This window comes from Lipophrys pholis, assembly GCF_963383615.2.
Source record: "Lipophrys pholis genome assembly, chromosome: 8".
NCBI classification, from domain to species: Eukaryota; Metazoa; Chordata; class Actinopteri; order Blenniiformes; family Blenniidae; genus Lipophrys; species Lipophrys pholis.
Genome location: NC_137630.1, coordinates 17,433,254 through 17,457,485, shown reverse-complemented (window position 1 = coordinate 17,457,485; position 24,232 = coordinate 17,433,254). Strand labels below are relative to the sequence as shown.

The following is a 24,232-nucleotide window of genomic DNA, read 5'->3' as shown; positions in this document are numbered from 1 at the left end:
ACATTTAAAACGTTGCCATTTGGAATTTGGAGAGAGTGAAAATTTTTAATCGAAAAGTTCAAAAATACAAAACTTCTTGTCAAAGCTTGGAATGTATAAGCGTTTAGATTTATGATTAGACATTAGACTTACAAAATTAAGAATAAATGATATAACAATTTTAGTATTAAATGTTCATATGAAGGAATGAATGAATTTTATTTCGAACATGTATAAAAAAATATGTAACTATTTGTACATACAAACGAAAAAAAAAGTAAAACAATTTAATTAAATAAACATAGAGCAAAACATACATAACAAAACACTGCACATTGGTAACTAGATAATCAGAGATAAGGGGTAAGACTTGACAAGTTTAAACTTCCTCCTACTCTTTTTTTGAGCATGAGGAAACATTAGAGAAAATGAAATACTTGCTTTTGTACAGTTTTGGGCGTATTTTTCCGCTTTTCTTTTTTGCTCCTTTTATGGGCCTTTGTTTTGCATTGTGTTTTCCTCTTTATCTAGGTTATGTTTATGTGATCATGGCAATACATTTGCTAAATATTGCTGAACCCTTGTGTCCCCTTAAAAAAAATATCTGTTAATTTCATGTGTTTCTTTTATATTTATTTTTAAAAATACAAATAATTTAGTCTGCAAAATGTTTTTGAAATACCGAGGGGTTGTTTTGATGTTTAGACCAATGCTGTTTATCAGAATTTTTGTCGACTTTTCAAGATAGTGGTCACCGCAGGAGAAAACATGGCTGATTCTATTGTGTGCAGTTTGGATATTTTATGACATTTACTCACCGCTCAGCCAGGACTTTGAGATGTGGGACTCCCATTCCCCAGCTCCTCACCATCCACGCTGTGTCGAAAGCAGCCATGAAGCCACGGGCGATGCCTGTGCCCAGAGGCCAGAACGGCTGCAGAGCACAGAGTGCGGCATGCGACCAGTCAATTATTAAGTTAATTAAAATAAATGCAATGCAAACAGTCTCACAATTAGCAGTAACAGGAGGCCACAGTGAGTAGTCATTGCATACAGAATCATGTTCGCATGAAACATGTTTTTATCTGCCTTGCTCTTCTTTTTCCTCCTTGCACAAGAGCTCGCCACATTTCCAGACAGTCATTATCGAAAGAATCTAAAAGTAAACGTGACTCACAATCTGTGGAAGTGTACTGAGCTTGTTATCAAGTAGATGTTTACCCGGTTCACCATCTTAGATGAGCTTACCAACATTTGCCAAGTAGAAAACAAAGTGTTCTCGATGCAGCTGGAAGGGGATTTTTTGTTTTGCAAAAGCGCAGTGTCGGTTTTTGTGGGTAATTTGGTAATCGAGTGTGACACATTGTAAAAATCTGACTATGTCCTGGTATTGACATAATTGATTTGAACAACTCTTAAAAGCACTATTTCTCAGCTTTATCTTTATATTGGAAGTTACTACATATCATAAACAGTCTTAGAGTTATTGTGATAAGAAGTACACGTGCTATTTACAGTCAGCAGTTTCAGGATATTAATACAAGGGTTAAACATTTACAGCTCTGTAGCCATTTAAATGGTTTCAGGTTATTCTTTTGACAGTTTCAGTTACAGTGAAAGCAGATATAATCCCTGCAGCTATATCTGTATAAATAAACCTGTCTTGCCTTGAATAAAGAAATAAATGAACTGGATCCTGTGGTGATACACTTTGTGCAGCAGCTCCTGGCTCTCTCACGCGTGTTCGGCGTGTCTGAGGATTTTCTCTGCTGACCAGCATCAGAATTAGCCTGCATATAGTCGTTTGAAATTAATTCGCATGGGAATTGAAGCGCCACCTCGAGTGGCCCTTTTGATGTCCTTTAATTAAATGAATAGAATAGAATAGAATAGAATGCCTTTTATTGTCACTTGTACTAGGTACGGTGAGATTAAAAACAACTCCAGTGACAGTGCAGCAGTTAAAAAGAGCAGAATATAGTGCGAGAAGGAGGGTGGGGGGTGTAGGGGGTAAGGTGCACGGTCCAGACCTGTGAACAGTACACAGTGTATTTACAGGAAATAAACAAAAACTATAAAAATCATATTGCACATTATGGGGTAATCTGTAAAGTCAGTGCATACGAGAGTTCACAGTGGTTATGGCTTTGGGGAAAAAACTGTTTTTGAATCTGTGTGTTTTTGATCTCATGACCCTGTAGCGCCTTCCCGAGGGCAGCAGGTCAAACAGGTCAGAGCCAGGGTGGGAGCTGTCCTTGATAATATCCGTAGCTCTGCTGAGGCAGCGGGAGATGTAAATGTCCATCAGGGAGGGGAGAGAGCAGCCAATGATCCTCTGTGCTGCCTTTACCACTCTCTGGAGCCTCTCCCTAACAATTAAGCTTCTTCTAATCTAGATTACATGTTTGCTGCCTTTCCTTATGGTGGGTTTGAATGCAATATGGAGAACATCCCTTCCATGTGCACGTATAAGATTGAGACCTTTTTGACTTTTCTCTGTGTAGCTTTAACATGTTTAACTTTTAACTTAAAGGAGACATATCGTGCTTTTAAATCCTTCCTTTTTACATATAAATCATACAGTTGTGGTCTATACAACGCGAAACTGCAATGCTTGGGTCTGAATTCCTCATTATTATAGCTCCACAGGCCCCTTTTCAACCCCTTTTCTGATGTGCTTCTGAGAGCAACTCGTTTTGGGGCGGTCTCTTCAAATGCAAATGAGACACTTCATACCCCGCCTCCTCTCCAGGTTGCAGAGGTGACACTCGGTTCAACGTCACCCTGTTCGGCCATCTTTGTAGTTTGATAGAACAGATACAATTATCTAGCGGCGCAGAAACTTTATATTCACACATTATTTACAAAATGTCAACAACGGAAGATTTGTCCATCCAGCCATACATGTTGGAGCCAGAGTCGGACCCGGCGGAGCGAGATGAAAATGACGATGATGCACCTGAAGAACAACGTCTTCATATGGATGTAACGCAATGGTGTGTTACTATATTTACACTAACTTCTCCATCCATGCCCACTACTACAATACTGCCTGTATTACAACGACTATTTAACACAGAAGTTACATTATAATCTAAAACGAGCACACAGCGCTAACATATGAAGACGGTGCAACTGCTAATGCTAACAAAACAATGACAGGGACGTCTTATCATCACACTTTTTAGCGTTATATACAGCTTACCGAAGTGCTCTGTTCGTCGTCTCCATAGATAGAAGGAACTGACCGCTCAATCAGACGAAGTCTTTCGGCAAATCCTTCTTTATACTGGCGGAGGTTGCTGAAGCAGTCGTCCTTAAAGTGATTCGCGCACACAAAAATGACCTTATCCACAGATGTGGGTACATTTCTGTGAAAAATAAAACTCAACCAGGCACTTCGAAAAGGTTCTGATGCTGGGAGACGGTGTAACGAAGCTTGTGGGTTACTACATCCAACAACCGAACATTTCGACTTATCCTCTCGTAACTTCGGTTGGACTACAAAATCGCAGCGAGAAACAAAAATGGCGGATTGCTCGAAATGTCGATGTCCTAATTTGGCAGTTCCGCTGAGAATACTGTGACGTCATTGTTCAAAAAACGTAATAGAGAATAGAAAAATCGAAACCGATCGCAAAATATGACCAAAACAGAATATAAAGATATCAACGGAGCACCTGAAGAGACTACTTTGAACTTTTCTGTACTTCTAAACACTCTAAATATACAACAAAATGCATTTAAGGGCTAAAAAAGTGGATTTAGCATGATATGTCCCCTTTAAATGTATATTTAAAATAACATTTTTGAATGAAAATGATTAACTTATTACACTTTGTAAATGGTTATTGAAAAAGTGCAGTTAACGTACAACTTACTGCAGATAAAATGTAACTACTTGCTTGGTTAAAGCATCTCCTTTCTCACTCAGTGATTCCCGTCACACTGAGGCGCAGATAACAGCAGATGTATTACTGCCGTGCTGCTGGGACACATGAGCTGAGCTGTCTGATTGAGTCTAATGACTGATTCGCTCATTAGCGTCAGCTGAAGGTAAAAATAAAACAAACAGCTTTTTTGTCAGTACATGTACATGTATGGCTCCCATTGTTTATTTATATAAGTATAGTCAAAACGGTAGCGATAGTAGAAGCACATAGGCAAGGCGTTAAAGGGCAAAATAAAAAAAAGTCTAAAAAAGTGAAGATGGCCGTGTTGGTCGCTGGACAAGCGTTGCACAGTGTGAGCATCAATATGATGATCAGCTACATCAGCTAATAGAGAAGGACGATCTATTATCCGCACGTTGGAACTTGTTAATGAGTTGAATTAGAAACAAATGGATGCTTGGATTTGTTTTAGTTTGCTCGGGCTAATCACAGTAAAACTCCTGCTAATAAACCTATGCTCTTATGCCAAGTAGCACATTTTGGTTGATGTTGGACTTTCTAAGTATTTTCAGTCTAAAAGATTATATTCTTGGATTAATGGACAATGAAAAGCATCACTCCAGGTGTGCAAGTGTAAGTCAGGTAGGTATGTCCTTACTTATATTCCTGCTACTGTCATGCCGGTTACAATTATTATTATTATATATATATATTACAAAATATGTAATTCAGTGTGCCTTTTATAAAAAGTGAAAATATTAACCTCCACTTTAAAAAAAAAAAACATTTTTATTTACAGAAATACCCCCACTGAATTTGATATTGATCATACAGTAATAATTTATTCCTGCGGATTTTTAAGAAACCCTATATTAGCAGTACTGAGATGTTGAACCAGGATCGTATTTTTGAGATAAATGTATACTGACGGGCCCAAAACGTGAACAAAGGAAGTGACCTTGAAGTGCTGCCCCCTACCTCCACCAGGCAGTCTCCAACTAGACCCGTTAACAGCTTCTTGCCCCTCCGCTCCCTGACCAGCGAGGCATTCTCAGCACGGTGCATACAGGTGAAGTCGAACATGGCTACGTCGGGCTGGCCGGCGTGATTCTGAGCGAACTCCAGGTCTGTCAGCTTCCCACCAGTAGAGAAGTGGGCTGCATCGTGGGCATAGTGAACCAAAGCCTCTTGGTCCACATTATTAGGAGCCAGCAGCTGCTCTGCATCACTGTAGTCCTGCATAAACACACACACAGAGAGAGAGAGAGAGAGAGAGAGAGAGAGAGAGAGAGAGAGAGAGAGAGAGAGAGAGAGAGAGAGAGAGAGAGAGAGAGAGAGAGAGAGAGAGAGAGAGAGAGAGAGAGAGGCTTATTGATGACTCACAGCACCTTTTCCATAAAACAGAGAGACATGTGCTCTACTTGTTTTGCTGCATTTGTAAAGAGGCAAAGCTGCAGGGGAAGAGGAGGATGATTAAGGGATTGTCTGTTTCATCTGTCTGATTGCTTTCTTTTCACTTTACTGGTTTGAGGTGTAGCTTGTGTCAATAGAAGTCACACTTCTTCCTGGTAAATGATGTGTTGTTTTCACCTGTTTAATGACCCCCTTCTTGAGTAAGCTCTTCTTTTTGGCAGTCATGACAAAGTAGTGGGTGTCGTCTTTGTAGTAGACAATATTCTCCAAATCAATACCTGGGAGAGAAAAAGGAGAGAGCGAGAGCTTTTAGTGTAAGGAGAGAGAGAACCCAAAAGGCAACGTTGATCACAGAGATATTTTCTCTTTAACATTAGCTTAGTAGTTATAGGATTTGGTGAGGCACACGCGGGGAGGTCAGAGAGGCTTTTGGAAGCTGTTAAAATGGGCGTGATCACAGTAAACATGATTATAAAGATCACAAGTTTAAAAACCTGCAAAGTTTGGTGAAAATGAGAGTGCAGAAGCTGCACAGCAGGTCAGAGAGGAAGGGCAGATTTCATCAGTGTTAACGCCGTCACAGGAAATTAAATGTGGAGCTCAGATTAGCAGCATTGGTGCTCATTTCACCCGTCAGGCTGAACCCAAACTGGCAGTGTGAACATTTGTTTGATGCCTGCAGGGCTGATGCATGCAGCAGGGCACAATGGAGGGGGGGAAAAAACTTGAGAAACAACATGAAAATAAGGAAGTTGTGTTGTCATTTTATGGTTCAGTGAATCTACTTCACACCTCTTTCTGAGTGGAGCTAAAAGCCAAGTTGATCAGATGCAATTGATTTCCTTTTTTCTTGTACATATTGTAGTTATTGACTGATCCTGGGTGTGAATGATGGTATAGTGCTTGGCACGCTCACCTCACAGCTTGAATACCCCAATTTGATTTCTGCGTGGGACCTGTCCTCTATGTGTAGAATTTGCACGTTTTCCCCGTGCATAGGCAAGAGTTCTCCAGCTCTTCTTCTCAATAGCTTTTGGTTTTGTTTTATTTTAGATTGAACAGCAATTTGGAGAAACTATTATGTCATCTAACTATCTAAAGGATATTTGTCAGTGTGAAGCACTACTACATTTTACTGTGTAAATAATGTTTTAAATAAACATTGAGAGAACCTGAACTGCATGGTGGCGGGTGGTTTCATTCTAAGCCTGTCTGTGGAATTTGCATGTTCTCGTTGTGTTTTCTACAGGTACACCTGCTTCCTCCCTAAAATTAGTTTTTGTTTGATTTAGATCTTCCAGCGAATCAACATTCGCTCATTTTGTCTTTCTGCATTCAACAGAGACATGGACAAAATGTACAACATGTAATACATGTGTCTCTCATAATATTTGAATACTATTGAAAAATTTAATGTATTTTTTCAAAATTTAAATGCAAAGAATAAACTCCCCCGAAAAATCCTTTAAATATTTTAAGTATTTACAACATATATAAAATATAGGGAAATATGCACTGTTGGGATGAAATTCGATTTTTTTTAAAGGTGCCCCTGTACCTACCATGAAGCAGTACTTTCTACTCTCTGAAAGGTGCTAAATACTAAATTCTGACGGTCCCAGTTTGGTTCCAGCCTCTCTGCTGTGGGGTCATTTCTCTTGGGAACACGTGCATGTTGGGCTGATTAGTGACTAAATCGTAGGTGTGAATGTGAGTGTGTGTGACTGTCTGTCCCTCCATGTTTGTCCTGTGAGCGACTGTCGACCTGCTTTCACCCATTGTCAGCTGTCATACAGTAGATGGAAAGACGGACGGTAAATTAAAGAGCTGACAGCCGCGTCACTCCACACACAGATGTCCTCTTCCATCCCGTTGAAGATGACTGCAGATTAGTTTGATTCAGACTTACCCGTCTCGGTCAGCAGCTCTTGAAAGAACTTCTGGTTATATATTCGGGCCACACCGCTGATCTCTGCCACATGGGCTTCGGCAGCTGTGTTTCCGTTGACAAAATTGGCCGTGATGCCGATAGCGAGCTTTCCTCTCAGCTCTTTATGTTTGAAACCTGAGAGTTTGGAAAAGATTGAATAGTCATGCTTTGAAACTATGTGTAACAGTAGAGGCTTACGAAATTGTTGCTGAGCGCTATAACAGGAAACAAACATGCGCAAATATCTGTCTCACCATCGGGGACAAACCTGCCGCCGCCGGCAGAGATGAAAACATCGAATTGAAACGTTGTGGCTGGGTGAGAGCGCGGCTGCAGTTTGGCCATCCAACCTTACAGAAAGACATCAAACTTTTATGTGTCCCGCACCTCAGCAGGTTTCGTAATGACTGTACTGAAATACACACTGGCTGCTTCATAAATATTCTGAGTTCATAAAAATATTGGAAGATATAATGAGAAAAGCGAAGGGCCGAGGAGAGTGATGACTGTTAAATGTAGATACCGTTTTCTCCCGAGGGCTCGATCAGGCCCTGAAACTCCACGCCAGTGTGAACCTCCACACCGAGGAGAAGTGACACTTTCAGTAGGATCAACTGCAACTGACGAATGCCTGCAAACACAGGAAGGCTTAGATCAATGGAAATATGTGCAGCTAGCAATTGTAACTATGATTAAAAGTCCATAATTCTCTCTGACATTATGCTCTAAAACAAAGAATCTAGAGGTTTCAGATTAAATACACTATTTTAATCGATTTTCTCTGCAGTATTCTATTACTGTATTTTGCTATTTCATTGATCAAATCATTTTCACATGAGCATCTCAATGCGTCTTTTCTCCGAGCTTTTGCCCTCAATGTGTCTTTTTTATTGTTTGATGGATTGCTCTTGTCTGTGGGAGAGTGGCACATAGTGGCCCACTTAGGATACAGTTCTGTTGATGTGAATCTATTTTATTAAGCTCATTTTTAGATTTTTCACATTCTGGCAATCCACTGTAGTCGTTTTTTATCATTCACATCTCAATATCAGCTGAAGACCTCCTTATTTATCTCCACTACGCAGCTGCTCAGTTTATCATCTGAATATAAACTAGCCAACTTAATTTCTTACATGACAGATCACATTCCTGAAGCTCTCTCATTAAAAAAATACTGGGTTTACTTCAAGCATGTGTCAGTAATTTGACACCGGCCTCAACCTATTCCTTTTGAAATGATCTTGCCAATGAGGCAGTCTCCGACAGAATCCGATCACAGTTTAATAGGAGAGAAGGCAGGGTATATTTTGAATTATATCTTGAATATTTAATCACTAGATGAATATCTTTTGTTGAAAATGTATTATTCTTCAAGGTTCCTTTTTTCAATATTCCTTGAATCCACTGCAGGAGCTTTTTATGGCCCACGATTCAATAACTCCTTCTTCATCTTTTACTGCTGCTGTATTTTCCCCTCTGCTCGTCTTCTCGGTATAACTGGGACAATTCAACTAATTTGCCTTGACAATATCACGCACTACAGGACCGGCCAACTTCCAGGACCCCTTTGTCCCCAATACTAATGACTCTGCTAGATGTACCATCAAGTGGATTTCATGACTGTAATTTGATACCAGCCTCAACACGTTCCACATAAGGTGATGTCCCCCAACACAAGACCTACAGTACTTCTTTCCCTTCCTTCTTTCCTTTCAGTGACCAGTGAGGCATTCTCATAAAAATGTGGGTAAGTAAGGATATTAATTAATTTGCCAAACAATATTTCCTTCTTTTGAATTATTATCAATATGCTCTATTTCTTAGTTCTTTCTGTATTTAGTAAAAGGAGTAGCCATTTCTTACTTTATCTCACTTAGATCACGGAAATGTCCTTTCTATTGCCATGTAATTTATATCTTTATGCATTTATGTGTATTTGGAGTTTTCCTGATTCTAGTTCTTTGGATGCATGCTATATTTCGTTGTATTTTCTTAAAATAATGGATAAAAAGCATTTAGGGAAAACTAGTTTTTTGTAAAGCACGACACATATCAACGTTGACTGACTGACTTCATTTAATCTAACAGAAGACGAATGGATGGAGGGGTTGAATCCTCTGATATTTTTTCTGTCACTGTATGAAGCCCCTCAGTTCATTATCTGTATAAAAAGCTGCTATTTAACAACACTGTGACTCAATTCAGTGAATCCGTTACAATGAAGCGGTATAAACTTTGACCTGACCGATGAAGACAACAGTGGGGACTTGGACCATGTGAAGCAAGTCACTGATGTCCTAACACCGATAAAATGTATTAATTCAAGCTAAGTTACATGTGAAGCCTTGTTTCAGTTGCTGAGAACAATTAGCGTTACTTACTGATGTGATCCAGAGTGCCGGAGCAGAATTTGCCGTAAAACTTTTTGGCTCCGAGTCCGCGGAGGTCATAGATGGTGTAGGGCCAGAGATGGAGGACGTTGTTCCTGGAGAAGGACTCTCTCTTCTCCAACACCACCACCTGGGCCCCCAGCAGAGCCAGCTCGATGGCCCCTCTCAGTCCACATGGACCAGCACCCAGCACGAGACACTGAGAAGAGAGAGACGTGCAAAGAAATACCTTTACATAACGGATGAAAAAGTGCTTCACAATCCATGACTGTGTTGTTATAAGAACATAGAGAGGCTTCATTGCAGCGGTGGGCAATCTTGTTATCGTGCGGTGACCGTCAACAAGTGTGTCATCATCACCAACAAGCTAGTGTAAAGACAATGTTCCTGTTAATTATTAGGGCTTGCAAAGTGAGCCTGTGTCCTACTTAAAAACTGCTTTTAGTCACTCATAACATATTGCACCAAATATCTAAACAGGCACAGACTCTAAGCACGTGCAGACTGATGCTACAACCAATACATATTGTAATTTGTTTTATTGGGTCATATTGTGAAGCACATTGCGAGTTTAATCTGTGAAAGTGCTATAACATAAAATGTACTTACTTCTATGGATTTACATAATTTCCTTTAATTTAAGTCAGTCCAAATCTTAAGTATTATTGACAAACTATTGTCAGTGAATGGAAATTAAATGAGTAGAGTCTTATATCATTTTATTTTTTAATTTCCAAATGAAACAAAACAAAACAAGCATTGATGTTGTTTTTGTGACTGTGAAAAGCTGGTTCCATTGGTGTTGGCTGATATTCAGCAGCAGGCCTTTGCCAGTGTGTCAATGATTACACTGTGGTGTGCAAACTGTGGTAACATTTCCCACCAATGCTTTATTGTCATTGTAATTTTAAGAACAAAATCACTCCAAATGTTGTCTTTGGCACCATCATTAAAGCAGTGAAGTATAAATAAAATATAAGTGATGAATAAAAAGAGCAGCAGAGAATGGATGGCTGTGTACGAATCTTTTCTCAATGAGTGACGGTAGTTGACGGTTTCCTCCAATGCGTAATCTTTGAAGTTGAGCTAACTGTTGAACCCTCACATCGTCCAAGTGACCAATATTGCCCGTCCCCACTCATCCTTCTCAGCAGCTGAAACATGTCTCATCTCAACTCTTGGAGGAGCATTTTCTTTGATTCCACCTCTAAAACCTTCAAGAAATCTCAATATGTTCAAACCTCTGCTGTGTGACTCCTCAAACAAACATCACCGCCACCCTCCAGAGCCTCCGCTGGCTCTCCATCAACCAGCACATCCAGAATAAACTGGCTCCTCTCCACCTCTCCTAGGACCAAGAGCCAGACCCGGAGGGGCAGCGCCTTCACAGTTCAAATCTCTATGGAAAACTCATCCTTTTAGCCCAACTTGAAATGTTTGCAATGTCTGAACTTTTTCATGTATTCGTTCCTTGTTTTTTTTTTTTTTTACGAATCATACTTTATTGTTTAATCTGCAAAATGCGTCTCTGAGCTTGGTTAAAAGCGCCCTATAAATAAACTGGATTATAACAATAGAGAGTGTCTATTCTGCTGCTCTCATTTACTGAGCTCAGCACAGCAATTCAGTCCAACTTACATCGGATACACTTCCTGCTGCAACTGGGATTCAAACCGTTTCCCCACAGTCAAGGTCAAGACTTAACAAAATGCACCATAAACGGGGCCAACACATAGAAACCAAAAAATACTAATAAAATGAATATTGCCTGAAAGACAAGCTGCACACAAACATCCTCAATGCCTATTGGCCAAAACATCACATTGAAGCCAAACAGACAAACACAGGACCTTTCAGAATGAAAGCAAAGAGAAGTTTCTGTGTTTGCCCCACATTTTACAATTGGTCTTATTCTGATTTCCCTTTGGCATGTGCAAATCTAATTTAAACAACTTCAGAGTAAGGAAAACCTCTGTCCCCAAACTGATCTCTGACGCTGGGTCTCTGACGCTGGGTCCCCAAAGCCATGATTGTTGTTCTTGAATGTTTTCCAGCATTACTTTAAGGAAATGATGGAAATCCAACATTGAGTTTGTTCAGCTTTGGGTGTGATGGAGTTTATATATTTCTATTATTATTTATATAAATAAGGTACTTTATTATATTATATATAATAATATTAGCCTCACACATAAGCGTAACACAAAGTTTGTGCTGTGCTATACTGGTGCCAGAGGCTTCAAGTCCTTTCTGTATCTGCAGAACAATTCCCCTTGTTGGAAGTAATCTCTCAACACTCCATTTATTTCAGCTCTTAACATGGATGAGAAATTAGAAATTAAAATTTAATGACCTGCATGGTCATGTGATATGATTAAAATCTGTGGAGCTAAAAATATATAAACCGTAATGCTCTGAGCTATAATTAGATTATCTTCTCAAATATTTTTGGTGATGGAACCACAGTGACAACTTCATCAAAGCCTATTGTGAGCTGAGAAGTTACTACCTTCTTTATATAATAAATACTTGAAATGATGGAGGAGTTTAAAAGCCGATAACATACAATGTAAACTGTGATCTAATGTTCAATTTCTACCCTTTTTCTTCAACTTTTCTGATTTTCATAAAAAATCAATATAAAAATCTTGACTTCCTGTGAATAATATTATGAGAATAAATATATTCAAAATCAAAGAAATGTGAATTATATGTGTAAATGCAATAGAATCAATCATTCATTATTAGTGAATTAGGTGTGAAGTGTTTTAAAGATACAGTACACCGTTTCTGGTTGCTGCTACCTTGTTTTTGCCGCATGCTTTTCCCTGCTGGTAATCTGCATGAGAAGCTCTTTTGTCCAGCTTGGTCCACAACGCTTTGGCCTTCCAGTAGTTCAGCTTTTCCTTCAGCTGGCTGTAAAAGTGCCTGAAGTCCTTTGGGTTGATGTCCAGCTGACTGCAGAGGTCTGCAAAGTGCTGCTTCACCTCCTCGCACCTCGACGCTTGAATAAAGAGGTCAAAAGTCGCATGTGACGGGTTGGAAGAGTCCTGGCTCGCCATGGATGAAGATGTCTGCAGGTCCAGTTGGCTTCTGCTCAATGGATTTGCTGGTTGTCTGTGGAGACAAAGGTTATATCATGGTATTAACTCTTCCTACCTGGAACGACTGAGCTGCAGGGGAGAGGCTTACTGTAACTGATCAAAGGGTTACGAGCTCCTTGCTTCCTTTATTGTTGGCATTTCCAGAGGTGTTCCAGCCTCCTGTATGTTCTCCCTACTGTGCTGTAGGAAGTCCCCCCCCCCCACCCCCACAGTCACACACTACTAATTATAGCCAACATGTTAAAACGCTGTAGGCTTCATGTCACCTGGTCTGCTGATTCATTAGTTACTTCCTCAACGTGGTTTCTGTGGCGGTCTCTATCTCTGACTTCACGACTGCCTTGCGCTGTCCGACCCGCCCACAGTCAATGTGTCATTCTCTCACGCTGCGTCCGTCATTAGCTCAGTAGGCAGGAGTTCATACTTCAATGGAAACGTATGTCTGAAAGACACACTGAGAATAGAAGCTTTTCCATATGTTTGGACTAGAATAACTGCTGTGGAGGACTGAGTTTTTTGAGTGTCTTGCTCGGTCTAAACAAATGGCCCAAATCCAAAAGATATTAATTGCTCGAGTGGAAAACACTTAAAAACTGCTGATTTTCACATTTAAGAACTCAAATGTGACAATTATTTCACTCTCCTACTGCTGCGCCTCCTGCAGTAGTCAGGTCACCAAGACTGTGCCATTATTTTTTGGGTTTAAACGAGGTTTTTACAACAGAATCAGGTCATTTATGATTTCTGCTGATGTGTAAAAAGCGCATTCATGATGTTATAACATCCACATGAGACTACTGTAATTCATTTTTTTTTCCGCATTGGCAAGTACAACATTCTTAGAATCATAGAGCGATTTGCTAAGAGGGCTAGGCTGCTTTTGCCATTCTCCGCAGTCTCCATGTTTTCTTTTGGTCTTTGTTCAATTATTTTGACTGTGAATGAAGGATACTCCCATGACGAGTGATTAAAGCTACTTTACCATCAGACTGACAAAATACAGCACATAAATGCTTCTTAAATTCCAACTAATGCAGAGTTGTCACATCTTATTCAACGAGAGTCAAAGAGAAAAATTTTAAATAAAAAACCAACTATATACTATGATCCCGTTAGGGAAATTAGTTCCTCTGCATTTAACTCATCATATTCATAGGTAACCTGGAACAGCTGGAGTGAAGGGTCAAGGGTCAAGGGTCATGCAGGGAGACTCACAGTGGGATTTGAACTTTGGAGCTTCTGCTTCCAGGCCCGCATGTTTAACCTCAAGGCCACCACAGCAATATAATAATTGCTGCAATAATGATGCAGGAGGTATCACAGATTTATCATGAACACAGAGTGAACTATAATAACTGACTGGACTGTGCTTTACAACTTCAAAATGACTGAGGCGTAAATGTGAAAGAAAGTGAGGAATTATTCCCATAAACTGTGTAGCTAAAACACTGTTTCCATTGCCAGTCCTAATTATTCTATAAGACAAAAATCTACAGACCTGAAGGTGGGAACGACAGATGCAAATGTGATGGGAAATACTGGTTCAAATGAAACCCCAAAGACATCATCTAATTACTTGTTTGTATTTCTCATTATTGCAATACTAAACAACGTAAACCGGACAATCTGAGAGTGAAACTCACAAGAACATCTATTTAACTATTGCTTCCACAGGCACCTCATATTAGAATCAATACATACAGACTGAAATATCTGAATACAGATGCAAATGCAGCATATAATTAGCACAATTAATTTTAATTATTTTTAAAAAGCACGACACTTTGTTTATATAAATGTAGAAATAATTAACAACAAAAATTGAACAATTCAATTATATTCATATTTTTCAAGGTGCACCATATAGAGATTGCAACTATGGTTGACCTGGCACTTTTTGCATTTCAACCTATTTTATAATTAAATGTATCTGCAGGCTGCTCATGACAAGTTTAACCAGAAACATTCATTAGTAAAGTAAAAAAACAATAAGGTGCTTTTTTTTTTTTGACAATTTCCACTTCTTTGATCACATATGTAATCCTCCTCGTCCCCAAATTAGTTGAAAATTCAATGAACAATATATTTTAAGGCTCAAAATCTCAAGAATAAATGTTTATTTAGTGTTATTTAGTGAAGAATTAAATTGAGCAATATAGCGATGAATGTGAGACAATGAAGGATACATTTCTCATAATTAGACTCATTTGAAACACAATGCAGGCCCATGACACGGTGTTTGGTTGTCAATATTTAACTAAGGTGTGTTACTATAGAGAACCCGTTACACCAGATTCAAGATTGTTTCAGTCAAGAACTCAAATGAACATTTTCCAATTTTCAGCACTGTTCTCACAGCGGCACGAAATGCAGACGCTTGCATGCAAACCTGCAGAATCGGAAGTGCGTTTTCAGATGAGGCTGCCATTTCCTGCAACCAACACTGGAGTCTCATTTCCTGACGACTGCGGTTACCTCGCAGCGACTCCCTTCCGCCGCAGTGTGTGCAGCCTCTGCCCTCCACCTGAGACGCAGAGGCTGTAATTACAGCCTGGGACCCCTGCAGCATGTGACTCTGCTTGTGTGGATGTGTCAACCATGGAAAACTGCATTTAAAGTGCTATTATGTCCTACATTCCTCCCTCGCATTTACCTCACCAGTGACTGTCAGAGATGTTTACTGCAAGCGAACAGCAGGATGACACAGCTTTACGAAACAAACGTGGATGGCAATCTCCCGGTTCTCTTCCTGCTCATTGCATTGTTGCTTTGGAGGATTTAGAAAAACACCTGCACTAACAAAAAGTTGTGCGACTTAAAATACATTGGAAGACAAACGACTACGTGGCATTCGCTTGAAACCCCCTTAGGGCTCAATAGATGGAAACCACCGAGGCATTAAGATTGCACTGCAGCTTCAAGTCAAAAGCCTAGCTCGGATGACAATACTGCAGCTGGCAATAAGCCATCTTCCAAACCGGCTTTACTCAATTTAAGGATGCTTGAAGTAGGAGGTGATCCATGCAAACATTACACGCAAGCCACATCACATCCCGGACATCTCATAAGACCAGGATGTCTGACTAGGAGAGACAAACAATTTGAACTCATCTAAACTAATCCCACGAGCATGTATCTGAAATGTGTGATCGAGTCTGCGAGTACCCAGAGAAAAACCCACACATGCACCAGGAGATCACGCCAAGGAAAGCAGAGTGAACCAGGGTGTCATCAATGTGAGGAGAGAGCAAACCACTACACCACCTCCAGGCAAATTTCAAAGATTAAAAGACAGGAGAATCGTTCATTTGTCAAAATATTTTAAACGGGCCTATTTCAAGCCTTTTATGTTTTGCTCTTCAAGGTATCCTGAAAATAGAAAGTCTCAAAATATTTGAATCTGATGTTTATCTCTTCACTTTCACTTTGTAACTGGAGGTGAAAATTATCACAATTACAAAGCTTTAAAAACATGTTTAGAAACGATTGAGTTTTTAAACATGTTTGTTGTGAATCAGTTCATATCTGCACTTAAAACATTTCTTTCATTACATATTATATCCTTTCAGGTCATCTACATCCCATTTATTACACACAATGTTTTATATATATACATGCATCAACAATGAGACCGACACTTTTGGATTTCTTGATAGGTTTTAAATTGCAATGACACTTAGATCCCGCTTTTAAAGCTTAGTTGCCTTCCTCCCAGTCATTAACTGTTGTGTGGACGCTACGTCAGATCAGACACTTTATGACGAGACCAGTACAGCTACCTTTGGTCAGACACCATTCAGCTATCAAGATTGAAAGCAGTTTAAAGTCTCTATAAAATAATCCAGTGCACAGAATGAAAAAAACAACACTTGACAAGCAGGAAGAAGTTAGCAAAAAACAAAAAAAAACCCTGTCAAAACTAAAAATAACTCAAGACACTCATGTCAGTTCTTTTATCTGACTCTCAAAGCAGCGGCTGTATTTATACTTCTGTGCTGCGTTTCAGAGAAGCAGCCGCAGACTTTCATAAAAACCCACAAACACATCACCCTCATATTGTAAATATAACTTGAGGACGGGGTCATTGCTGAAGGAGCATCAACCCTGACAAAAGTACACACAGTCATGGCCATGAGCATCATCGTCATCATCATCATCTGACTTGTGTGAAGCAATTCTGAATAAGAGACATGTTTTTACAGGAAAGCAGTGAACAGAATCAGACAGAAACTACCAGGAGGTAAAGGTGAATTGACCTGATTTCCCCTGCAGGCCGTGCTGTGGATTGGATTGGGATTGGAGTGGATTGACCCACCTTATTACACGTGTAAGCCTTTCGCGGAGTGTCTGGCGTGTCTGGCGATGCTCTGTGTATCAGGCTGTTGGGATCAAACACTGATCTTGCCCCTGGCAGGTGTTAGGAGAGGCACAAACATCGAAAGAGAAACAAGAGAATGAGTGGGACAGAAAACAACAGAATATCATTGCCTGAATAGATGTGCTCGAGGCACTGGCACACATTCCCTGTAAATCCTGCAGCTCACAATGACAGCAGTCTTATTGCAGAGGAGGGTGTGGCAGTGAACGTGATGTGCAGTCCCAACATGTTACCAAGTGCAAGCAGGGACATTTTAATGAACAACCAAGAAGCCTTCCGGGCTGACATAAGAGGCAAAGTAAAAGAAAAAAAAGAAAAAGAAAAAACCAGTCTTATATAAAGAAACAGTCATTCATATTTAAAACATACACTGAATGTCAACGAGAGGAAAAAGCTTTAAAACTATCAAAACAACTTACTTGAAAAGTGGAAAGCATTGCTGCACCGACACACACACACACACACACACACACACACACACACACACACACACACACACACACACACACACACACACACACACACACACACACACACACACACACACACACACACACACACACACACACCGAAATAAATGAGCTGCGCTGTATTAAAAGTTTCCTTACCGGGCGCGGAGACGCGCAGAGAGCGGGTTTCTGTGAAACTGAACCCAGGGCGCCGTTTCCATGTTGTTTCGTTGTCTCTTTGTTTACAGTAAAAAAAAAAAAAAAAAAAAAAGACAGACAGACACAGTTCACCTGCGCCTCGCGCTCATTCTGCACGAGCGGAGCCGCTTCCGGGACTTTCTACTGAAGAGAACGCCAGCAGCAACGTCACGAGGTGCGAGGTGGAAGTGAGGAGGAACACCTTCATCCTCTGATAATAATAATAATAATGATAATAATAATAATAATAATAATGCTACTACTACTACTACTACTACTAATATTAAAAATAATAATAATAATAATATCTAATCACTGCTAAAGAACATACACTGTATTTTACTATAAACCAGAGGGACAACAGCAAACAAACAGCAACAAAGAAAACTTTTTTTCTTAATTTTTAATTTAAGGGTAATTTATTTGAAAATGATTTAGTAAGGATTGTAATCTGTTATTTTTATATATATATTTTTGGACATAATGTATCAATCTATTGAGGTTATCTTAGTGGGTTTTAAAGCTTGGTCTGTTTCCGCTATATTTATCAGCTATGACCCTGTGAGAGCTCTCAGGTCCTATGGAAGTGATCCTTTAGTTCTACCAAAATTTAGAACTGAAATATGCTGTGAAGCTTTTTTTTTTTTTTTTTTTTAATAATATGCCCCACAACATTATTTGAGGTGTTCATGTTTTCAAAAGTAAACTAAAGACTCTTTAGCTTCCAGCTTTGAACAGAACAACACAACACTTTGTGTTGCACAATTTTATTCATTTGTTTATCCCAGTGGTGCGAACTAAATGTATTTTAGTCGATTTTTAGGGATTAGTTGTTACTCCTCAGTTTTGACCTGTTAATAAGTTTAACGTTTAAACTAAAAGAAATTATTTAGTGCTCCCTCCGTCATCTTCAGCTCCTTAACACGTCACACATTCTGGTGACATGAAGACATTATAGGATGAGGGAGGGATGCCTGTTGGGTTTTTAACATTGTCTTTTAGAATGAAATGCACTATGTGCTGCAGTGTCTTTCTTGCATTAAAAGCGCAGTGTGAGTGACATTTGACTGATGGAGACGTGACATGAATCAGTGAGAACTGTCATCAACCATATTTTGAGACTGGATAAGAAAAAACATACATGCTGAAGGCTGTAAAATGCCTAACATGTCATTTCACATTTTGCAGCCCAGGCCATTTTAAAAGTTCACAAAATGTTGAGATTACATTTATTCAACTTTAAATATACACAGGTTTCTTAAATAGATAGTTAAATTACCTCTTTGCACTAAAAATCTTAAAACTTGGAGCTGTATAAACAGTTCTTAGGTTATTATGCTTCTGTTGTAGTGGTCTTGCTCACTTCAGATCAAACTTGGCCGGGACTAAAATGAGATTAACACCTCTGTCTTGGGTAATTTCCATATCTGATTACATAAATAAGAGGGTAAGTAAGCAAATGAATGAACAAATTAGATTACAAAGAAGGTCATCTAATGCAAATACATCCGATACACAGAAATATTTATTTTTCTACAAAACTTAAAACAGAAGGAAAGAAACTACCTACCAAAATATGTGCATGCAATATTTTCTAACTCATGCAAATAAATAAGATAATAAATAGCTATATCCACAAATATGACTTCAGACTATGAGCACAATTGGATCCAACTATCTATAAAAATAAATAAAGATAAATACATAAATAAAGGGACTCTATCCAGTTCGTTGCGAGCTGACCTGTTCAGGGTTTCTGCTGACTTTCACCTATTATATCAGCAGACTGGCTCCAGCTAGAAGTCGATGGATGTTCTTTCGGAAATATGCTTTTCCACCCAAACTTAAATAGTGTAGCGTCTTATAGCATTAGTTAACTGCAGATATTTCATACTGCTGCATTGTGGTGGAAAAAAAAGCCTTCTTCTGCTACTATAGAAACAGAATTTGATATATCATTATAATACAAGGTGATGTTGCTATTGGAAATATAGCACTCTCGCCTCAGTAAGAAAATCATCAAATATGGGCCATTTGTGGCGAGTTTGTATGTTCTCTATGTGCATGCAGGTGAATTGGTGACAGAATTGGGCAAAGGGGTGAGGATGTTGGAAGGGGTCAGCTAGGATAAAGTAAAGAGTTATAGAAGATGAATGGACTGTTGACAATATACAAATTTTATTGAAATGTAGTTTCAACTTTGAACAATATTCAGCAGGATTTAACAAATTTATGTGAAAATTCCCATTGCATACAGTAGAAAAGAGTATATATATATTTATATTTATGTAGGAATATCACAGATTAAAAAAAAATATATCTGCATAGCCAGAGAAGAGACCAACAGAACCCCACAGGAAATGCTCTTGGCTTATGAGCAAGGCTGCATACCGACTAAATAACCGTTTACATGCACACATTTCCCATATTTTTGCTCATGAACATTCAATGAGACAGCAGGAAAAAAGAGGGGTACAATGCCAGACAACCTGCTTACACCTGTGTACATCAATGCCTTCATTATAGCATAGCCCATGTCCACAGGACACAGATCTCAAGCTCCATTTCTGTGTGCAGGTCTTTATCAGTCGTGCTCTCAGAGATCCAGGTTGGAGAGGCCTATCAGGCCACCTGAACAAGCATGAAGGTGCATGCAGAGGCTGGCAGCACACACTGTTGGTCAGATGCAATCAAGAAAGCACGCACGTGACACACAAAAGGGAGACAATTACTTGTTCAATTGTCAGCCGCCACAGGAGTACCAACATGATCGGAAGATAATCAGGATGTAAAGAGCGGTGGCATACAACAGGGAGGAGCAGGACGTCATCAGCATTGGGCAAAACTGAACCGTTTCAAAAAAGAAAAAAAAAGTGTTTCAGTGCGATCTCTCTGTACCACATCTGTCAGACATATTGAAAATGTACAACCAAGATAAGTTTCACAGAAAAAGGTGCACAAATAAACATGTAATGAAGTGTTTCTATGATATATATATATCACTTTTTGTTTTAGTCAACCCATAAAAGTACCATGATGTTTGAAAAATTATGGCAAAAAATAAACAAATGTTTTTTAAAAGGAATAAATTATGAAGATATATACAAAATATTAGCACTGAGGATATTTACAATTATGTGTCAATATGCCAATTTATTAAATTTTTTATTCCTGTACATGCCTATGTGTTGATGGGAAAGCCTCGGGGTTTGCCCCCTGAAGGGCCAAGGGAGGCACAACCCACATAAAGCACAAATCCCCTAATGTAATTATCTCCAGTGTAAGGTTGTGCTCCAAAGACGCACAAATTAGTGAAATGTCAATATTGGATTAATCAAATTCTTCACATCAATGAAGGTCAGAGCTGAAAGCAAAGATAAAAAGCAGAGTCACCTGATTTTAATTTGAGTGCCTGGAAAGAAATCGGCACAAAACCAACACTGGTGAGCCGGTTGATACTGTACACAGGCGCAGAGCCTCTCTTTCTTTAACTCATCGTAAGAAAAGTTTGGAGTATTAAAATACACTTTTAAGTTGTAGAAGAGAGTAAAAAAAAAAAAAAAAAAGAAAATTTCATTGGCACAAAAATCCTTGCAGCAGAATTCTTGTCCACACCATCCTGAGATGACCGTTAGTGATCAGTCGCCGTTTGTCTGCAGTACGAAAAGTCACAGTCAGAAAATAAATAGGCAGACTCTGCCTCTTCTTTTCTTTGTGTTGAGCTGATCACAGCAAAACAGACTGCACATGATACCAGGAGTCCAGAGTCTTATATAAAGCCTCACAGCAGCTAGTAAACTAGTCTTTGTGTTGCACAAGGGAAGCGCGGTTATAAAATAGAAGTGTGATTTAAATTTTTTCCAGTTGATCCAGGTGTAATATATAAAAAACTCAATCTGCAAAATCCAAACAAATTGCTGCATGTCCCAAATAGTTGCTTCTCAAGGGGGGAAAAAAATGGAAGACAGTTTGTGTCAATGTATTTCAAATGGGTTCCCCCTGCCCTCAACAAAAGTAGTAAAAATAGACATCCTGTAGCAAGTGTTTTCAGCAGGAAAATACTTATATCCAATGTTTATTCTAGTGTTTAGTACCGGTGTGCAGCCCCGCATGTTGTAGTGGTGTGTCACTTGCAATGTGACGTTGGCAAACTACAAAATCAGACAGACGAAGTACCACAGGAAGAATGCATGAAGGTATTCGTTTATAAAGAAATGGAGGGTAGAAAAGGCGTGTGCCTGTTCAAGTAATGCATAAGAAGCCAAATCGCTTGAAAATTGTCCCTCGGAACAGAAATGTCGGTGGAAATGATCATGACTTTGGAAAGACTGCATTTTGCTGATTGGTTTCATGTCCCACTGACTAGAGTCACTGATTGTATCCGGGATGAAAACAAACACAACGCTCGTGCACCCTTGTGTCCATGCACTGTAAAGCAGATGCACATGCCCCGTCCTTGCACTTCCTGACCACATGCACAGCAAAGTTGTTACAGGTTCTCTCCTGGCTGGTACTGAGGCTCTGTGGAGGTGAAATAATCCTCCAGGAAGCCCTGCAGGTACTCAAAGGTGGGCCTCTCTTCAGGTTCCTTCCTCCAGCAGGTCAGCATCAGCTCGTGTAGGGATTCAGGGCACTCCGTTGGGCACGGCATCCTGTAACCACGCTCCACCTGGTCTAGCACTTCCCGGTTCACCATACCTGAGAGGGAAAGAACAAAAAACAATGTTAGAGATATGGATCACAGATATTTCCATTTAAACAAGGACTGTTTCTGCTGTTTGTACATGCCATAGGAACTTGATTGTTACCTGGATAGGGCACTCGGCCTTTGGTGGCCAGTTCTGTTAGCAGGATACCAAATGACCAGACGTCAGATTTAATGGTGAAGCGACCATACAGCGCCGCTTCAGGAGCTGTCCACTTGATGGGAAACTTGGCTCCTGTAAGACAATAAGTTTATCATAAAGTCAAAATATAAAAATTGTAGCAGAGTGAAAAAAGAAGGTTGCATTGAGGAAACAAAACGGTGCTGAATCGATGACTCCCAAAGCTGTTGACACATGACATAATCAAGAGCGTTTGGTTAGGAGATCTTGCCCTCAATCAGATTATCACTGTGTCCTGGGGTGGTTGTTGATTAGGGTGAGATTGAGGGTAATTTCCACCGGGAGCGGCTGTGGGGCGTCACAGCAGTTCCAAGCAGCAGCATCCCAGAAGTGGAGAATGTTTTTGACAATGACTCTTGACCTGTTGCCAGCAGGTCACATTGAATCAATACAGTGAGTGAGATATGATCAGTCAACCAACACATGATGTATTGTTTTGAAAATGGCCGTATTCACTGCGCCTCTCAGTTGACTGTTTCCATAGAGCCGTTTCTCAGGGGGACGCCACACCTCCTGTTTTCAAGTTAAGTGCAGTGCAGCAAAATAGGTGTTAACGTGACACTATATACTCGTGCAACTCTAGAACCAAAACTGGTCTTCAGGCCGATCTCAGTGCAGTTGTTGTCACGCTCTGGTGAGGTGCGAGTGCAGCGTGAAAGCAACCACAATAATGGCACAGCAACTGCCTCAAGTCTTTAAAATGGCTCTTGTAGTCCGATGAGCTATGCAGCATGGGCTGCTCTCTCATATGGAGGAGGAAAAGAAAAACAACTGAGGCATAGCTGAAAGCAAAGCCAAACTTCATTGCCTCATTGAGATTTCTGATAACTTGTGGAACATGCAACAACTGATAAGAATAATGATAGAAGTGTGTTGAGTCAAGCCGGTCTTTATTGTCCACCAGGGGGGCAATTAGTTCTGCAGTCAGGGAAATTTCTGCATCTGGAAGGAAGAAACTGGAACGGGTGGTGGGCCTGCAAGGATCAGTCTCTTTAAACACTAGGAGACCCATGATTTTTCAGACTTCCTCTAAGTCCCAGCTCTAAGTCAAATGACTCTATTTACAAATGAAAGGACATTACCTGAGGATCAGCAGGGGAGTGAAAATGAGAATCTGACTTGCAAAGAGAGAGGTCCCAACATGGGGGAGGTGCATTGGAATTTTTCACACCTTGGATGTTTTGGAGTGTTTGGGGATGGGCAAAGCTCAGAGCTTCTTTTAGCACACTCAATAAATCTCAGCAATAAATTGTAGAATATTTGCGTGTGTGATAACCTATAATGTGTCCCAGGAATAACTACAGTCTGAGGTCTAAAGACTTGTTTTTACACACAGTTCCGACCATCCATTATAAACTGGGCAAAAAAGCCTTTATGTATTCTGCTCCATGTTTATGGAATACTGTACAGAAAAAAATTAAAAACTCACAGTTTGTCATGCTGGGCGAGTTTAGGGCCGTTTTACAGCACATGTAAACACAAACCTAACCTTGTTCTTGTTTTAGCTAACTTATATTTAAGTATTTGGTGGCTTTTATAGTTTTGTCTTTCTCTGCGACTGTACTTTTTATTGTATCCATCTATTTGTCTTTTGTGCTATTTATTTATTTTA

At 39.7% G+C, this 24,232-nt stretch overlaps 2 protein-coding genes across 3 annotated transcripts in view; both read right to left on the bottom strand.

Annotated features, from left to right (window-relative positions):
- Positions 1 to 17,861, bottom strand: part of mical1 (microtubule associated monooxygenase, calponin and LIM domain containing 1) — a 33,109-nt gene extending 15,248 nt beyond the window's left edge. Inside the window, exons 1-10 of the mRNA XM_080469225.1 lie at positions 17,696 to 17,861; positions 17,025 to 17,116; positions 12,410 to 12,722; positions 9,597 to 9,804; positions 7,739 to 7,846; positions 7,470 to 7,565; positions 7,195 to 7,350; positions 5,463 to 5,563; positions 4,851 to 5,108; positions 798 to 913 (exon numbers count right to left, since the gene is read on the bottom strand). Coding sequence (XP_080325351.1) covers positions 798 to 913; positions 4,851 to 5,108; positions 5,463 to 5,563; positions 7,195 to 7,350; positions 7,470 to 7,565; positions 7,739 to 7,846; positions 9,597 to 9,804; positions 12,410 to 12,667 — 1,301 coding nt within the window. The 5' untranslated portion in view covers positions 12,668 to 12,722; positions 17,025 to 17,116; positions 17,696 to 17,861. The remainder of the gene's footprint in view (positions 1 to 797; positions 914 to 4,850; positions 5,109 to 5,462; positions 5,564 to 7,194; positions 7,351 to 7,469; positions 7,566 to 7,738; positions 7,847 to 9,596; positions 9,805 to 12,409; positions 12,723 to 17,024; positions 17,117 to 17,695) is intronic.
- Positions 17,862 to 19,890: 2,029 nt separating this feature from the next.
- Positions 19,891 to 24,232, bottom strand: part of src (v-src avian sarcoma (Schmidt-Ruppin A-2) viral oncogene homolog) — a 42,320-nt gene continuing 37,978 nt past the window's right edge. The window contains exons 11-12 of one of the 2 annotated variants that reach the window (XM_080469362.1): positions 22,543 to 22,674; positions 19,891 to 22,432 (exon numbers count right to left, since the gene is read on the bottom strand). In XM_080469362.1, the coding sequence (XP_080325488.1) occupies positions 22,224 to 22,432; positions 22,543 to 22,674 (341 nt within the window). In that variant the 3' untranslated portion in view covers positions 19,891 to 22,223. The remainder of the gene's footprint in view (positions 22,433 to 22,542; positions 22,675 to 24,232) is intronic. The other variant, XM_080469363.1, reaches the window with a different exon arrangement.